At 31.3% G+C, this 19,146-nt stretch overlaps 1 protein-coding gene across 1 annotated transcript in view; it reads left to right on the top strand.

Annotated features, from left to right (window-relative positions):
- The window catches only part of LOC129616468 (uncharacterized), a 210,737-nt gene that overhangs the window by 115,101 nt on the left and 76,490 nt on the right, over nt 1-19,146 (top strand). The window contains exon 5 of the mRNA XM_055532108.1: nt 14,028-14,480. Within this exon, the coding sequence (XP_055388083.1) occupies nt 14,028-14,480 (453 nt within the window). The remainder of the gene's footprint in view (nt 1-14,027; nt 14,481-19,146) is intronic.

The raw sequence follows: 19,146 nt of genomic DNA, 5'->3' as shown, positions 1-19,146 counted from the left end.
AATCATGTCACAAAGTTTAAATTGATATTTCACAAATTCTACAATACTAAAATTTTATTTTGGTTGCACAATTTTTTGTAACTTTTATTTTTATTTCGTGATATTTTTAGGTTATTATAATTCTAAATTTTAGTTTTTGTTTGTTATTTTTGAGTTATATTTTGTATTATTGCATCGTTAGTTAATTTATTTAGTTTTGTTCAGCATGATTTAGTTAAATTTTGTTGTTTTATTTTTAGTTTTATAAATTTATTGAAATAAAAATGATACTTTGATTTTTTTTGGCATAATTTTTGAAGTTTATTAGAATCTTTTTAGGGACCTTTTTTTCAGTTTAAAGCAACCTATTTGGGTGCCTAGAAGTAGTTTTTTAGCACCTAAAAATCCGTTCCCTACTTATTATGTACGTTTTTGAAAATTCAGTTATGATTACTTTTAATAGCTAATGGAATTTAATATTAGTAACTAATACGATTCTTCATCAACTACTTGAGTTTATTGACCACACTTAATATATGATTTTTTTATCACTTCTTAAAAGTTTTTAAAAAGCCGTTTGACACTGTTAAACATTTTTTGAACAGGTATAATTGAATCAATGCAAGCCTTACGCTGACAAATTTAAAATATACATAGCTTTAATGTCTGAATCTTATAAAAGCAATGAAAATGTTTCAGTCAACCTTTAAAGATATAAATTGTAAATATATTATCTTGACACTCTGATTATATAATCAAATTCTATTGAATTAGCTGAAAAAATTTTTTGAGACATATTTGAACTATAATTTGGCACTTTGTTATCCAATTTCCTAGTGCCATCGCAATCGCTACCGAATTCCTACCGAATTTACGGGAGCTACCCAACTACCCGGAAGTGCCAAGACATATCACTAAAACTTCTAAAATATATCTGTGCTGCAATTGGATACAAAGTTGCGGCTCTTAATGCACCTTAAAAGGCTTTATTACTTCAAATATTGAAAATTAGTCCTTAGGATCTTATACAGTTATCCAAACCTACCAAGCTATTCTATACAGCAGAAAAAATTTTCAAATTTAAATTACCAACTTCATACAGAATTATTAGTTTAGTAAACACCATTGTTCGAATTTTTTCATTTATTGTTCTAATACAAATTTTCCACCATTGTTCATTTTTCTAATACAAATGTATGAAAAATAATGGGATATAGGGAACAAAATTTTGTTTTTTAAGTTTGTGCTATTTTGATCTATGTATATCCATAAATTTTTGATCCGCGTCATACAAAGCGAAAATTTTTGATCAAAAAAGTGGATATGGATCAAAATCTCACTGAACCATCTCTAATCAATTTGCTATAACTCTCGATTCCTTTGTCGAAATTGAACAAAATTCCTAAAACTATAATAAAACTACTAACAAAAATTTAAGAAATCCCATCGTTTAGTTTTGAAATAATGTGTTGTTAAACTTCAAACGCGATTTTCTCAATTCAAAAGTTATGGCGAATGCATCAAAATAGCACTCAGCCGACGAATATTATTGGTGTAATACGCATTTACTTACATATGTACACATTTATATGTTCTTATGATTGCGTGTTTCAAATAGAATATTGCATGTAGCATCTTATGTAAACAATACTTATTAATCATGTAGATTGTTACAGTATAAAGCAATGTGAAGAACAATTTGTCTGCAATTTCTTCATACCTCTGTAGCTGTAGGTCACTTGGCCGAGTCCAATTGAAGATAAACTGATGTGCTAAAAAGTTGTTGTAAGCAAATTATTTTCTGTTAAATTTGTAAAATAAAAATATACATATATCGGGAAAATATCGCGTGCATTATATTTTGAAAGTGAAGAAACGGTAGTAAAAGAAGAAACGCAAGCTATTCAAAGACGACATATAAGAGATTCAACTAATCCATTGGATTTAGACAACAAAATGTATGTTTATGTACCTATTTTATTTTATTATTTATGTAATATGTACACATTTTTTAGGTTCATCCAGAATTTCAGATTATCATTCCTTGCCAGGTTTAAGTCCTCTTCCATTTTTTCTACTAACCGCGCAATTTGTTTTTTGTTGCTTACGATTTTACTCCTAAATAAAATATATGAATAACATTTTGAAAGAAAATAATTTAGAAAAAATGCCTACATTTTAAAAAAGCAACTAATTACACCAGTTTTCTTGATAAAATAAAGATTTTACAAAAAAAAAAATCTGTCGTCTAAAAATTTGTACCCGCTTTTAAATCGGTGAAAACCCGACAATTTATCGTTTTCATAACACCAGCTAATACGTTTCCTATACAGGGAAAAAAGCTTTCCCGACTCCGATAAAATTTACTGATAAACAATGTTGGTAATACAAACACAAAATTTTGCCGATAAATTATCGTTTATCGGCCGATACTGATATACATAATAGAGGGGGTAAATAAATGTCTGCTTTTATCAAAGATATCAGATGTTTTTTTTTTATTGGTATGAAAGGAAAACTTCTTTTTATTCGGAATAAAATACTTTTCAGAAAAAACACATTTATGAAACGCATCACATAATCAGAGAAGATAACTGAAAGGTATTAAAAGAGGTAAAAGGAAAACACAGGAAAGAAATTCATGAAAGCATGTAGATATACAAATCAAACAAGGACTGCCTACTGAACACGGACGAAGGTAACGCGGCTACATGGCTCTTTAAATTAATTACTTGACCAGTTTTAAGGTTTAAAACAGGTATAAATTTAGTTTGTAACTAATTTTTTTTTTTTCTACTAGGTGAAAAAATCTGGAAAGACGAAGAAGGACGGCTCTATCTGCGTTTCCTCCGACGGTGGGGGAGCGTGACTCCTACCATAAAAAATCACCTAAATTCTGAACGGATAAAACTGGTCCCACAGACCAACTATTACCTCCGCGCTAACTTGGTTTTTCCGTGCAAGAATTAAATACCTTCCATAAGGAAATTGGTATTTCGTGTTAAATCGAATGGTCTTGTTCGTTTAAGTCTTTCTGTCATAACGCCATTGTCTAGCAGCCGAGCTGCTTCCGCATTTACATGCTGTTCTAGACGAGACCTATGCTTTGTAGCACAACTCCTCATGTCATCCACAATCAAAGGAATTCCTAAGTCCCTGTGGATATCACTGTTACGTATATACCATGGCGCATTTACCATGCCCCGTAGAAGGTTTGAATTTTGTTAATGTGAGTCTTCTTGGCACAAACCCACAACAGCTGAATGCCATATCGCCATATTGGTTTAATGATTTTGTTATAAATTAATATCTTATTATCAATTGCCAAATTGGACTTACGGCCTAGGAGCCAATAATTTTCTCTATATTTATTTTCTAATTCTATGTGTTTCTTCTTTATATTCTCTTTCCACCTTAGATTGACATCTTAAGTCATTCCTAGGTATTTTGCTGAGTTATGGATCGCTACGTTCGTTCCATTTACGTTAATTTGTGGTGGATTCACTATTTTCCAATTGGTGAAGTTTATGTGAACCGATTTTGCTTCATTCAACTTCACCCTCCAATCTCCAGTCCAGTGGCTTATTTTGTTTATTGCCTCCTGTAATTTTTTTGTTGAATCGTCAATGTTCGCTCCTACTGCCAATATTGCAGTATCGTCAGCAAAAGTGGCTATCGTAGCATTTTCTATTTGTGGCAAATCACTCGTGCAAAGCAGGTATAACGTTGGGTCCAATATACTGCCTTGAGGCACACCTGCCTTTATTTCTCTGAGCGTGGAGTATTTAGCATCTTGTTTAATTCTAAATAATCTATCAGCTAAGTAAATTCCAAAATTTCTACAAATCATGATGGTAACATTTGCCCTAACTTAAGTATTAACCCTGTTCCACACCTTGTCGAATACCTGTGCTACGTCTAGAAACAGAGAAGAGCAGATTTCCTTATTTTCCAAGCTTTTTTCTATAATATTAGTTATTCTATGGACCTGGTCTATTGTAGAACGGATTCTTCTAAAACCGTGATGGTTCAGTATGAGGCCCCTATTGTCTATTTTTGGCTTCAATCTCCTTAAATGCTATTTATTCAATCTCCTTAATGGCTATTTATTGAATTAATAAATATTTCAAAAAGCTTAGACATCATTGGTAACAGTGAAATGGGCCTGTAAGATTTTGTTTCCCTCAAGGATTTCTCGGGTTTCGGCACCATAATTACCACCGCGACTTTCCAATCACAAGGAACATACCTTAAATCCATAGGTGCATTCATGATTTTCGTCAGATGTTCCAATGCCTCGTCTGGTAGCTCTCCAGTACTTCCGCAGTAATAATATCAAAACCTGGCGATTTTTTCAATTTCAGGGATCTTACCTCTTCCGCAACCTCTAATTGAGTAAGTGGAGCTATGCTGTCTGCTTCATTTACGATAGATTCTACGCATGATATGTTTTCTAGATATGTTTTCCAAGTGATCAGCAAACAATTCGGCCTTCTCTATATTGCTCCTCGCCCAATTGCCAATTGCTTTCATCAGTGGTGGAGCGTGCCTAATCGGTCTCTTTTTGCTTTTTGCCGCCTTGCATAAGGAATAATTCGTTTGCCTCGTAGCTGACAAGTTCTTTATATAATTTTCGTATGTTGCCGATTTAAATTCTTGGATTTCTCTTTTAAGCACCTGGGAAAGTCTGCTTAAAACAGTTTTATCATCAGGGTGACGCGAACGTTGCCATCTACGTCTGGCCCTTCTCTTTTCACCTACTAAATCAGTTATTTCTCGAGGATAGCTATTTGCTGTCGGTTTGTACTTTGACATTTTTGTATTGTTCCATGCAGCTCTTTGTGATTTTTAATAAATCCTTCTAACTCCACATCTAATTGCTCTCTTGATTGTATATTATTATTTACGTCAATATTGTTTATTATTTCGTATCTAAAGCTCATCCAATCTGTAGTGCTATTTGTTAAACTGGGCATAAATAATGTTTTAGTTATTTTTTCACTTAGTTTTAATATGACAGCAGAGTGATCCGAAATAAAATCATAGTTATCTTCAAGGCTTAGAAAGTTTTCTGACATCTTTTTGGTTATAAAAAAGTCAATAACATCAGGAATCTTGTTAGTGTCAGTAGGCCAATAAGTAGGAGTGCCAGTGGAGTGATAGCAACAACCTACCTCTTGAATAGCTTTTCTTAGCTCTCTTCCTCTAGTTGAGGTGATTCTAGAGGCGCAATCTGTATGTGTCTGCATTATAGTCACCTCCTACTAGATATCTGTGTCCATGCTTGTACAGGAGATCTTTAAAAGTATTTTTCTTAATGCTGCAATTTGGTGGACAGTATACAGCACCAACACTAAAGTCCTGTTTAGTCGATTTAATTTTTATCGAAATAAGCTGAATTTCAGCCGTTTCTATCTTGAATTCTTCATTATGTTCTATACTTTCATTTATTAGTATTGCACTACCTCCTCTTGACTAATTGCTGGGATGAACCGCTTTATAGCAATCATAGCCTTTTATTTTACGGCTCGTATAATGTGTCAAATGAGCCTCCGACCGCAAGTAAATATCTATATTTCTCGTTTTGAGAAAGACCTCCAATTCTTGTTTCTTATTAAGAACACCATTAGCATTCCAACTTACTATACGTACCTCATTTATGCACATCTTTTTTTAACTTCTTTGGTGTCCCTATATACATGTATGCATTTTCTATTTTTAATAATCTTTTGGAGATCTCGTCAATTCTAATCAACATACTATGCATCATTTGCATAATGTCTGCATCAGTTCTTTTTATTTGTGGGGTTTTGTTCTCAGGTTCCTTCATTTTCTTTTTTTGTGGGGTTTTGCTTTGAAGCGGTTGTGAATAAGATACTCCCTTAAACACCCTACTAGGTGCCGTCATTCTGTCTATTTTGGGAGTTCTTTGTTCATTAAATTTAACTTGGTTTTGTTTGGTCTTATTCTTTTTCAATCTTCGTTTTTGCAATTCTTTTGCAACCAAACAGCCTCGATAGCTGGCAGGGTGTGCCTCGTTGCAGTTCGCACATTTGGGCCGAAAATTATCCTTCTTGTGGCACTCCGCTGTCATATGATTACCAGCACATTTTACACATCTAGCCTCTCTTTGGCAAAATTTTTGTGTGTGTCCACATCTCTGGCATCTCTTGCATTGAGGAATGGATTTGCTGCTTCTAAGAGCTTCAGTTTTCACTCTCCTGTGCTGTAAGTATTCTATTTTATAGATCTTGGTTATCTTTTCCGAATGGTGAAAAGATAACATAAAGAGCGGAAGTTTTACTGAAATATATTTTCCATTTTCCTTCTTCCTTTTGATTTAATTTACAACATCTAGACATTTAAAGCCTTTGCTAATAAGCTCTTTTTTTATATCCTCTGGCTGACACGATGGATGGAGATTTCTAGCAATAACTTTAACTGGCCTCGTCAGTTTAGGCCACTCCAGCCTAGCCTTATTTATAGTTTTTGTTAGTAATCTGTATTCATTTTCATTTTCCACATTTATTTTTAATTATTCATCATATTGACCTTAACGTTTATTCTTTCTTCTTTTAATATCTTAACTATGTGGGAGTAGTTCTTAATGTTGCTCAAAATAACCGGAGGAGGCCTGTGCTTTTTTTGATTTTCAGCCTTCATTTTATGGCTGGTTTCATTATTTTTTTAACTGTCGTCTCTGAATTTATTTAGGAGACTTTTCCATTTTTCGCTTCTTTGCATTATTCTGTTTTAGGATCCAGTCAGTTTCTCTTGCCAGTTCTTCCTCGTCGGTTTCATATACGATAATTTCCGCATCTTTGTTTTTCTTTTCTGTTGATGCAGATTTTATTTGATTTTTTAAATCTACATTCTCTGCCTGTAATTTGCAGATCTCGTTTTGTAGCACCTAACAAGGACTCTCCAACTCGGTTATTCTCGAGTCCTGAGTATCCAATTTATTCACGTGTATAAGACGCTTTTCATATTACCCTCTTTGGTTTTCATTTTTTTGTCTTCCGCAAACTTATTAGACTTTTTCTCAGAGTTATCATCCTCAACTCTGTCCTTTTTCTCTGCAATCACCAATGGGAGTAATCGCATGACCCCCGATCTCCCTCTAAATGGATCCATCAACGCCGATCTACTATGCAATAAGTGGTCTCCCCCAGAATCTATGAGACCAGCCTCCGAAGAGTGTGGATTTTCCAACATTACCGGATTACCAACTGGGGTATTCAATCCTTGTGTTTTGTTCATTGCATTTGTTTGTTTTATTTCGGAGTTTTCTTCTCCTAGCCTTTGAGAATAATTCCCTCTTGCAAGGCAGCACATATAATTTCTGCCGTCCCTCAGGGATCAGTCGCAGACCAGAGAGCCGCTCATTGTGAGTCCGTCGCGTCTGGATTTTCATTTGGATTTTCATTTGGATTCAATCCGCCGGGATGTTTGTAACTAATAACAAAAAAAAAAATAAAAAGAAAAAAAAATGTAAATAAATAATCAAATTCTAGATTTAGTCAGGTAGATAAATATATTAAGTCAGGTATAATATTCCTAATTTTAATAGATTTTAATTTTTATTGTTTGATGTCTTAATTAGAAGAAAATCAGCTTTGATAAAGTGCGTATGTAGCGCACGAAATATATTAGCAAAAAATAAAAAAAGTATTTTATTCCGAATAAAAGAAAGTTTTCTTTTCATACCAATAAAAAAAAATGAATTATATTTCGGAAAAATTACCAACCATTGAAAAATTTTTTGGACATCAGATGTTTTGTGGCATCTGAATATTAATGCTTCATTTGTTATTGTTTTGAATATTATGTTTCGTCAGCAAGTTTTAAAAAAATACACATACAGAATTTATGTACTAATAAATAATAATTTATGTAGTTAAAATTTTATTTTTATTGTTTTAAGCGAAAAACTGTAAAATGCGAAATTCTAATAGATTATATGTCCATACATAAGTATATTTGAATAAAATTATTATTTTGTTTTTGCCTAAACCTTTTCTTTATTTGAAAAATTACATATATATGTACATACATATATTTGAATACAATCATTATTTTGTTTTTGACTAAAACTTTTTTTTTATTTGAAAAATTATTTGTTTTATATATGTATTTACCAACAGTTTTAAAAAAATAGGTATCCATTCATAATTATGTATGTTTGTACTTACAATTTTATTTCAAAATGTTGGAACGAAAAATTTCAAAATTTTCAATTCTAATACATTCATGTGTACATACGTTCATATGTTCGAGCGAAAAACTCTAAAATCCTAAATTCTAATACATTCATATATACATACATATATTTGAATAAAAATATTATTTTATTTATGCCTAAAGCTTTTCTTTATTTGAAAAATTTATTTCTGTATGTTACCCCCATGATTTAATAATTATGTGTTTAAAATTTATTTCTATATAGCAAATCACAGTTTTGAATATTATTCAATTCATATAGAAAGCTTAAAAAAATTAGTTAGCAAACTTTAAAAAAAATATACATACATATTTATGTACTTAAAATTTTTGTGAATTGTTCCAAACTATTATAACAATATTTTTTTGGAAATTTTCTTTAAACTTTAATAATAATATTTTTTTGTTATATGTTAAAAAAAATAAAACAAAAAATTTAAACAAAATAAAAAAAAATTTTTGAATAATCCAAAAAAAGAAAAATACGACAATATCCAGGCAAGCATTGATCCAATAACCTTCTGGTTATGAGACTACCACGCTACCCACCAGGCTACGCAGTACCTTGAATTTCCCTTTATAATTCTATATTTTATTCATATTTCGTATAACTCTTCAAAAACCATCCTATTTTGCATTACATATAAATGGCTACTTCTCAAGTGTCAAAAAGTATGGGTACTTCTAGAAGGGCTAGAGACATGGAACAAAAGGCATTAGATATGGTTTTGCCTCTAGGGACTCAGAAAAAGTATTAATTCCACCCACCCTCCCCCTTCATCCCTCCCAAGATGCTTTGTAACCGTTTTTTACAAAATAGTGCTACATCCTGTAGGGGTAATTTTTATTTACTTTTGGTGGTACAAATATTGTATGTAAAAACATATTTAGAAGTGTGACTTATAACAAAAAGTACACATATATAAAATCCACATTGTTTTATAATAAGTATGTACGTACACTGCTGCAAAATGAATTAGTAAGCAAAACATAAGTTTACATATAATTTCTTTACAATATATTTTTAGGACAAAATTTTATAAGAAAATGTTATTCTGTTGCATTTAACTTTTTTCAAATACAGTATTTTCAAAAAAAATATTTAGAACGGAATCTCGCTATTGATTTGTAAGGGTAAAGCTTTCTTAATTTCATTTTAAATAAAATAAAATTGTCAATAAACAAAAAAAAATCATCTGGCAAATCGCATTTTTGAGGTTTCGAACCTGGGACTTTTTTAATAGAAATCGTATGCTATACGCATTACACTATATAGTATTAGTATTAACTAATTATACATTCACGCATTTTATTCGCGTGTATTATAAAATCCAAATACATACGTGCATACGTGCATAGTAGTGAATTATTTTATGCATATACAGTAAATTGTCGCTTAAAGTGCTCATTGTCTTATTATTTTACTCAAAAGATATTAGATGTCAAAGGAATTAATTATTTGTATGATTATGTACTTTTTCGCAATTATTTTTAAGAGCATTTCTTATTTTAAATTTTATCTTATAAAATATTACGAAAAACACATATCTATATTACGGGTGTGTTTTTAAAGAAAAAAAGTAAGCTTAAAAATTTTAGACACAGAATGGAACACAATTTCAACAATACACACATAATACTTGCAAATCTTGAACACACGACTAGTTAATATATATGTATATATGTTCATGTGATTGTGTGTTTCAAATAGTAGAGTGCATGTAGCAACTCAATGTAAACATTACTTAGTAATCATGTGGATTACAGTATAAAGCAATGTGAAGAACATTTCGTCGGGAATTTCTTGAGAAATTTGAAACTGGAATTGAAAATGGATCTACCACTTTCTTTCTAGAAAGCGGTAGATCCAGTTCGAGAAGAAAAATTTCTTTAATTTTTCTGCCTCCATCGTTCTTTGATTACGTTATCCATCTGTTCTGCAGTTCTGTGAAGAAATTTCCATTGAATTAATATTATTAGTGTATAAGCACATTACTTATTAACTAAAGTATTAGCAATTCAATATATCCAACGCTGATTTTTTGTAATGTCAAAATACACATACAATATATAAATTTTATATAGGTACACGTAAAAATTTTTTTCAAAACTTCTCAATTAAAAATAAAATAACCTAAATGGGTTTACAAATGGTTCTTCCTTAGTGTCACACTTTTATAATCAAAAACCAAAAGTTTTCGGTTACAGTTAAAATTTTTAGCTTTGAAATTTACCAAGGAAATATAGATGATGCGTTCTCAAATTTCCGCAATGATTGATAAAATAGTAATTATTGGGCTCATGAAGGTTACGTTTGTGACGATGTCGTTTACTTACGATTTTCACATCCAAAAATATGGAAGATTTTCAGAAAATAATCACCCATTGGCCATGTCTTGTTAAGTATTTGATTTTTAGGTTACGTGTAGGTAAATTATGAAGAACTATCAAAATTAAAATATTAAACAAAAAATTGTAATGTTATCCGTTATCACACAAAAGCATGCTGAAAACGCATCGCTCCTGAAGTACTTTTTTGGTGTACTGATTCCAAGAATTTGACGAATTCAGAGAATCAGCGATAGGTCATGTCTATGCACGTGTCTAGATGTATATCTGAGTATTTATTTCCATTTTGTCTAGATGAAATTTCTATTTTCGTTATGCCTAGAAGAAGTTTCTGAATAAAGTACTCAGGTACAGGCGTGGGTTGAAGCTGCTGGCGAAGAAATCTATCAAATTTATTACATTTGTAAATTGGACACACTTTGATATATTCCTTGATGAATCGGTTCATACATGGGGAACAATACTTCTCCCTTATCGGTTCCCGGTTCCCCACCGAATTTGGGTGTGCTATTTTGTGTTGTTTTTCCATGATGTCACACTGTCTTTCTTTATTAGCGACATCTTATACCATCTTTCAAGAGATTCTAATTTTAAACTTGCTGTAGCGATCCCGGTAAACTTCATAATGCATACTCAGGTATTCTTCTCGATATAGCCTCTGCGCTAGAGCAAAGAGGCTATACCGGATGAGGCTCCTCGTAGGCTGCGATATCTCTACCACATTTAAAGATTATCTGTGTTTTGAAGACATTGATTGAGGCTTCGGAATGCGATATGAGCCCTCTCTATAGAAACTGGTTGATAATAAATTGATTTCCGTTGGTAATCTCGATAGCGGATCGGCCACTACATTTCGACTTTGGTCTGGCTTCTTTTCAGTTTCGCGTTGTGATTGTTTTTGCCCAGAGCAAATGTGAGGGGCTGGTTGTCAGGCAGTATTTTGATTTTTTCGCTCTCATCAAGATAAATCTGCAAGTTGTCAAGCGCCTACATAATGATTAGCATCTCCTTCTCTGTTATAGTATACCGTTCCTCCATCTTTATAATTGTTCTTGTGACATACGTAATAGTCCGTTCATGTCCTATTTCACCGTGAAATAGGACGGCGAGAAGCCTTTGTTTGAGACCTCGGTAGTTGGCATATATGCGTTGTCAAAATTTGGCGGATGACAACTTCAGTTGACATTAAGAGCTTCTTCAAATTTGTAGATGCTTTTTCTAAATTTTGTAAAAGTCCCATATTAACCTCCTAAAGTAAGATGTTAATCCCAGTAAAGATTTTATTTCCTTCAGATTTAATGAATTTAATGGACTTTCTTGAGATGCGGTTTTATTACCTGACTTGTAATCAAATGGCCAAGAAATTCCACTTTCATCTTGAAAATATGAAGGTGGAATTTCTTGGCCATTATGGGCTTCTTCAATTTTTGCAGGTGTTTGGAGAACACCTTTTCAATGTTTTTCAGGTGTTCTTCTTCGGTTTTTCCCAAAATTATCAGGTTATCAATGCAGACGCAGCAGCGCTTACCTACGTGTTCTTTTAGCATATAGTAAATTCGTAGTTCTCATTCATAGTTGAAAATGCTGCTTTTGATACGACTTTCTCTGCCATCTTAATTTGATGAAATCCGATGAGGTCAACAGTATTTAAGAATTTCGCTTTGCCCAAGCTGGAAAGTGTCTTGGTAATGTCAGGAATTGTCAGGTATGATTGAGGTTTTCTCTACATTATCAAAATAACTGAGTTGGATAGATATTTCGCCACTGCTGATATTTTTGGTGCTGCTAAGCTTTTTTGATCTTCTAGTTGACCTGGTTGTGGATTCTTAAAGTTTTACGATTTGTTGTTCAAAGAGTTTTAGTTTTTCAATATGCCAGTTAAGTTATTTATTGCTGTTGTTAACGCTTCCATTTTGCACTCTGATATTTTTAATTTTATTTTAGAACTTTCTGATCTGCAGATCTTTTTTGCGAAACTTAGATTGATTTTAATTATGCGTGCTAGTTTCTCTTCTTCTGTGATAAGGTTTCTGAGCCTTAGGTGCATTGGTCGTATTGCTATTTTCACTCTTTTCATTAATTTAATTAATTTTATTTTAATTATTTATATTTGAATTATAGTTTTTCAATTATTTTTCCTAATTTTATTTAAATTGATTTCTGTGATTAGTAATTTTTAATAATTTACTATTGATTTTATTTAGAATGTTATTCTAAATAAACTCTCTGGTTTAAATTGTTCATAAAAAAATTCTTATTTTAATATTACGATGAGGATTATGAAAGCGTGGATTCGTATGTCGATTGTTTTTTTTTTTTGCTAAAATTTATTTTTTTACTAAAATTAATTTTAGTCTTAGATGTGTTTTTTTTGCCTTCTTCGGTCGTGATTGGAAGTACCGTATTATTCTTTTTTGGTAGTGTTCAATATTTACTCTCAGTCTACTAAGTTACACTCACATATTACGTTTAATCGTTTTCCACTTTTTATCTTACGACCGGTTCCTGTCACTCTTGTTTCACTTACGAAGATTTTATAAAAGAAAATTTACTTTTATTTCAAATTTAAAAAAGCGTTTATAACACAGTTTTTATTTTATAAAGCAATTTCTTTTTATGACAGAAATTAACTTCAATTATTACACTATTCAAATATTCAGTATTATTATAATTCAAATTTACATTAAAATTTTGAGACATCAATTATATTAAAGTTCTAAGACTAAATTCTAAATCTAAGCTCTTCCTAATTTATAACAGTAAATTTGCTTTCTTCGCAAATTGAACCTTATGTGATTTTCCTAAACTAAAAATTCTCATGAGGAAACGCAGACATTCTGTCAGCACTTTTTTGTAGGAACATATCTTAGTTGAAATATTATTGACAGTAAGGAGGTTAAAACGTGCTGTGACATAACGGCTATTTATCCACTGTTAATTTGTATACATTTCGTTTGCGCACGTAAACATAATGTAATAAAAAATTATTTTACATTCGGTGGAAAATTCTGTGTAATAATTCAAAATTTTTTTTAGGATTATAAAAAAAATAGAAAAAATTATATTTTAAACTAATATAAAATAAGTTTTCTTCAAGATAAGAAATAATTCATAAATCCAAAATGATTAATTAAGTTATGTGCACCTAACTAAAAATATATACATATGTGTGTGTTTGTAAGGTATAGTTTTATAAAATAAAATGCTGACAAAATTCCATTTAGATATTTGTAATTTATTGCTGTCAATTTTAAATTGTCTCTTTTTTGCTATACAAATTAAATATTTTCCTCAATATATTCTTTACTAAATATTTAATTTATCATATAACACCCCACATTCTTTATAATCCATTACAATAATATGAATGTAAATTACATACATATGTTTTTTATATAGTATATTTGGTTTACTTGATTTTACTAATTTTATTTGTTATGCTCAATTTCTTTTCAACTCAAACACGAAATGTACCTCAGCTGAATTTGGTACAATGTTAAGTATGCCACAAAGAGAAACAACCAGAACTACGACCGTGGGCAGCCAACAATCGTCTTCTTCAACTTATGGCACGTCATCATTAGAAATTAATTCGACGCTAGGTTACCAAGACATAAGCGATGAAAAAGATAAAATTATAAAAATCGATTTACCGGACAGCACTGTTTATGAAGAAGATGTTGACAATAGTGGATTAAGTAGTTTTGAGGATGAAACTGATGACGAATACGACGACATTCGTCATTTATTCGCAACAAGAAGTTCATATACCAGCATTCAAAAAACAGTATTTAGGAAGCCTTTGTTGCATGGCTTTTTAATGACGCCTGGTTATCCAAAATTTTATATCGGGGAAATTAACTGCAAATGGGAAATCCATGCTCCAGAAGGATATAAAATTCGTTTAAGCATTCTGGACATTTCTTTAAGAGGTGAGATTTATTATATTATACTCAAAATGAAAAACTGAGAAGTGCTAATATCGTCTTACTTTTGTTTTTGTGTTTCATTTATAACATATCGCAACTATTGATTTTTATATGACATTGCATTCTCCACTTTGAAAATATTTTTCAAATTTAAATTTTATATTAACGTTTGCGAGTTGTCACAACTTTTTTCTTTTAGCGAAAATAAAGTGAACTTTTCATAATTATTAATGATATTAGCCATGGTAATACTCTCAGCTCTTTTTAATTCATGACCCCAACAAGGAATATATTTGCACACAGATCTTTCGTGCTTATTTAGTGTATTCTTTTTTGTTCTTTTTTTTAAATAAATTTTGATATATGAATATATTACATGAAAATTCAATTTTTTTAATATTTGATAAATATAATATTTGTTAAGTCTCTAATTGAGAAGTTTCGTTGTCAGGAAGTTTATGTAAATTCGAAATTTTTAACTGTGAATATTTAAGTGAAATTCGATATTATGTTAAGATACATGTTTCGCCCATATACGAAAAATCATGGGGAGATCAAGATAGGCCAACTCGAATTTTCGTCAGACTTACTAATACTATTCAAAGTGGCTGATCATTAGTTTCGACCGCTCACGTTTCTTTATCTACATTCTGTAAAGAAAGGCACGCACGCATTATTGTTGTTCTGTGAACTTCGTCAATTGTTGCATACATCGTTCTGAAACCAAAATGATAGTTTGGAATCAGTTTGCAAACTATCATCATCATAAAGTTTTGATATCATTGTTAGCAGAGACGTCCACCAATATGACTTTGCCTCTTTCGAGGGTTTTCCTAGGTTTTCTATCATAATTCTTCCGCTACTTTCCAAATACAACACAATAATCTGTATATTCCATGATCCATCTGTTTTTTTCAATGGGGAGATTCATGTCATCGGGTTCTTAGTATTCTTCATTGCTTTCCACAACGAATAATTTGTTTATTTACTTCTCGACAAACTTTTTATACAATTTTCGTATGGTACTGATTTACAAATTTTCTATAATGTATAAAACATCTTTGAGAAAGTGAATTCGCAGCCATTTTGTCATCTAGGGGACGCGATTCTTGCCATTTCCATCGTACTCTTCTTTTTTCCTATTAAATCAGTTGCAGTTTTGAAATAGTTGCTTGATACATTCTTCTTACATAAATTCTTACAAGCATGTCTTGTATCTTTTATATTGTCAATAACTTTAGTTCTCATACTTTTCTTTTCTTTTTCGTCATACTATATTTGAAAAGCTGCTTTTCAGTAATTTGGAAAGCTACAGGTATTTTTGCACTGTATTAGATATAGAAGTATTAAAATTTTATGGGGTTCTTTCATTATTACCCACATTTTACATATTTAGCCCGTCTTGATTTTTGTATAAGTCCGAAACTTTGGCTTTTCTTGCATTGAGGAATTGACTCATATCTTCTAAGACCTTCAAGTTTTGTTCTTATATGCTAAAAATATTCCATTTTATATATTTCATTTATGTCTTCGTTAAAATCGAAGGACAAAATGAAAAACCGCAAATTTTTTATGGTATCTAGTCTTCATAAATGTACAAAAAACCCCCATTCAAACTTCGGTAGTGTAAATAAAATATTGCTGTAGGTTATAAAAAGTTAAAGTCGTTGAAATTCTTGTATTTGGGAATCATTATCATTATCAATATTTTGCATCGAAATAAAGAAAGAACTCATTTTTAGTCAGAAATGTATAAATGTCAAAATTATACGCAAAAGTATAGAAAAGTTTTTAACAGTAAAACTAGAGCATTACAATGTTACATTGATATTACTCAATCCCCAACTCTAAAAATACTCCCAACACTTTTTCCGAAAGCTACGCATTGTAGGAGTATTGTATTTATGCTTTATTGAAGACAGTTATATTTACGTTATTTTCTTTTTACCGACCGTATTGTGTAAACAATAGGTAGGTTATGTGATGGCAACAAATTTTGCATATCGAGTTTTCGGTGGGAACGTACTTCTCCATAGTAGGGAAGTGTAAATAAACTATTTTTAGCAACCTGTCGGTCTGTCGGTCTGTGTGTGCACGCGTGTATCTCAAGTTCGGCTGAACCGATTTTGATGAAATTTTATATGTAAGTTTGTTTCCACCACGGCACGGATCGATCAACTTTTGGTATATATCAGGCCTCGGGAACTGCGCTTTTTGGCGGGCCTGTTTTACATTTTTGAACATTTTGAAGAAAATATTCAACCGATTTACTTGAAATTTTATATAAAAGCTCAGCTCGACCGTCCGCAAAAATTCGTATGTTTTGGAAGAAATCAGGCATCAGCAACTAGACGTTTACTACGGGCCAAATATACATTTTTGTGTATATAAAGAGAAATAATCAACCGATTTCATTGAAATTTAATATATGAACTGCTCGTATTAAAGCAATGAACATATAACTTTTTTGGAAAGATCAGGGCTCGAGAATTGATTTGCGTGCTGATTTTAAATTTTTCACCATATCCACAGAACAAATCGATGGAATTTCTTGAAATTTGATATTTGAGTTCTGGTTGTTACCGAAACTAACTGGCGAGCATTTCAGGGAATTCGGGTAGCACAAAGCGAAACTCTACTAAGAGCCAAATTTACATTTTCCTAAGTATGTTAACTATAAGCTTACTAATGTCCTAAAAATTGGAAAGAAGTATTTAACAGACATTTTTATAATATTCTGTAACACTTTCATTTAACTAGACAATACACAATGCGGTCGGTTATGTGCTGATCACATCAGATTTTTTTTTCATAATTTTATTTATAACATTGACGCGTTTGAATCCCTCTGTGATAAAAGTTCATACAATAACTTTAAATAAGAATGATCATTTGCGGTTGACTTTTAAAAGTAACCTAATGACTTTTTAATAAATTCATAATTGTTTCTTTTCTGTAGCATAAAAATATCAATATTTTGTTTTAAATTGTTTAGGAAGCATAAAATTACAACACAAACAAATAACAGAATGTATTTTTCTTAATAATTAAAAAATTGCACCCGCTCAAAAATTCTTTTAATCTTCTATAAAATTTTATTTTATACATTGTATACGTTTTATTCTCGCAAAAGCTAATTATACCCGTACAAACGTATGTTCAAAGCGTATACTAAATTTGCCTTACAGTTTGTAACGCTAGACTCAAGCATAGTAATACTTTTGTTCAGGGTCGAATTCTAAGTCGATTTGTCTTTGCCTGTCCGCTTGCCCGTTCCAACGATTACTCAAAAACTGATTGAGCTAATTTCATCAAATTTTTACAAATCATTCACTATAATAAATGCCAGAACTCTATTTAAATTGATTATGATCGAGGTACTGGTTCGAGTAGCTGCCATACAACTTTAAAATTTATTTGGCTATATTTCAGAAATTGTAATAGCTATAGTATTTTGCACAAGTGAATATACTATTAGGGCAATTATATTAAATAAAAGTAATTGAAATTGCTTGGCTTCAATCTCCTGCACTGAAATTTTGAAAAATAAAAAAAAAGTAAAATGACAGCCTTATTCAGTAAAAATTGTTGAGATCTCATGAGTACTTGTAATAGCTACCATACAACTCCAAAAGTTATTTGGTATTATCTCAGAAATTATTGAAGCTAAATAAAAATTTCATAAAAGCTATTGTATTATTAGTGCTGTTGTGTGTGATAAAAATCGTTGAAATTTCTTGATTCCTTGTGGTAGCCGCCAATAGTAGTTTGTTTGGTATTTTTAGGATTTTTTGGGGGTATAACTTCTAGAATGGGGGAAGTAGATAAAATTTTTTTTTTTACGAAAATAAGTTTCTAGAAAAGATTTATGTACATATTAAATTTCAGCTTTCTATCTTCAAGGGTGTAGAAGTTTTGTAAACATGTCCACGGACGGACGGACAGACGGATGGACTGACGGATGGGCGGACAGAGTGAAACTAATCAGCATTTTTTTTCAAAAATTTTTTGGAAAAGTGCTTAAAAGGAGCTAGTTAAACTTCAATTCAGGTCAAGTTCGTAATAAATAGGGTTTTGGTATTTACTATCATAATTTTTTTGTACAAATGTTCCAACATGCGTTTGCACTGAAATAATATACGTCCAACAAACCTTCCAACAGAAATAATAGTTTTTGAGATGTGAACTTTTACCACATATAGCAATTTCAACACTATACTGAATGCGGCTGAAGTGCAACTACTCGAGTCACTTCCTCGATCACATTCAACTTAAATAGGTTTCAGCTATATTTACTGCTATTATAAAGTGTTTGTGAAAATTTGGCGAGCTTGACACAATTAATTTTTGAATTATCGTTGGAACGCATGAACAAACATGGTTACATAAAGTCAGAATTCGACACTGATAAAAAACATACATTTATGTCCATATCTCAAACCATTATTTCTTAGAGTTACAAACTGTTACACAAATTTATTATACTCTTCCAACATACCTCCATACGGACATAATCATAACAACATATTTGACGTACATATAAATGCTTACATGTAATTCGTTAAGTCAAGGTTTTTTTGCGCCAACCACTAACCACTTGCTACTTTTCAACTTATCAAAAAATTTGCAAAATTTTCGTTGCATCAACAATGAAAATGATAAGTGCTCA

The sequence above is a fragment of the Condylostylus longicornis genome, unplaced genomic scaffold, assembly GCF_029603195.1.
Source record: "Condylostylus longicornis isolate FDR11 unplaced genomic scaffold, ASM2960319v2 ptg000216l, whole genome shotgun sequence".
Classification (NCBI taxonomy): Eukaryota; Metazoa; Arthropoda; class Insecta; order Diptera; family Dolichopodidae; genus Condylostylus; species Condylostylus longicornis.
This window is presented reverse-complemented; position numbering and strand designations above follow the sequence as displayed.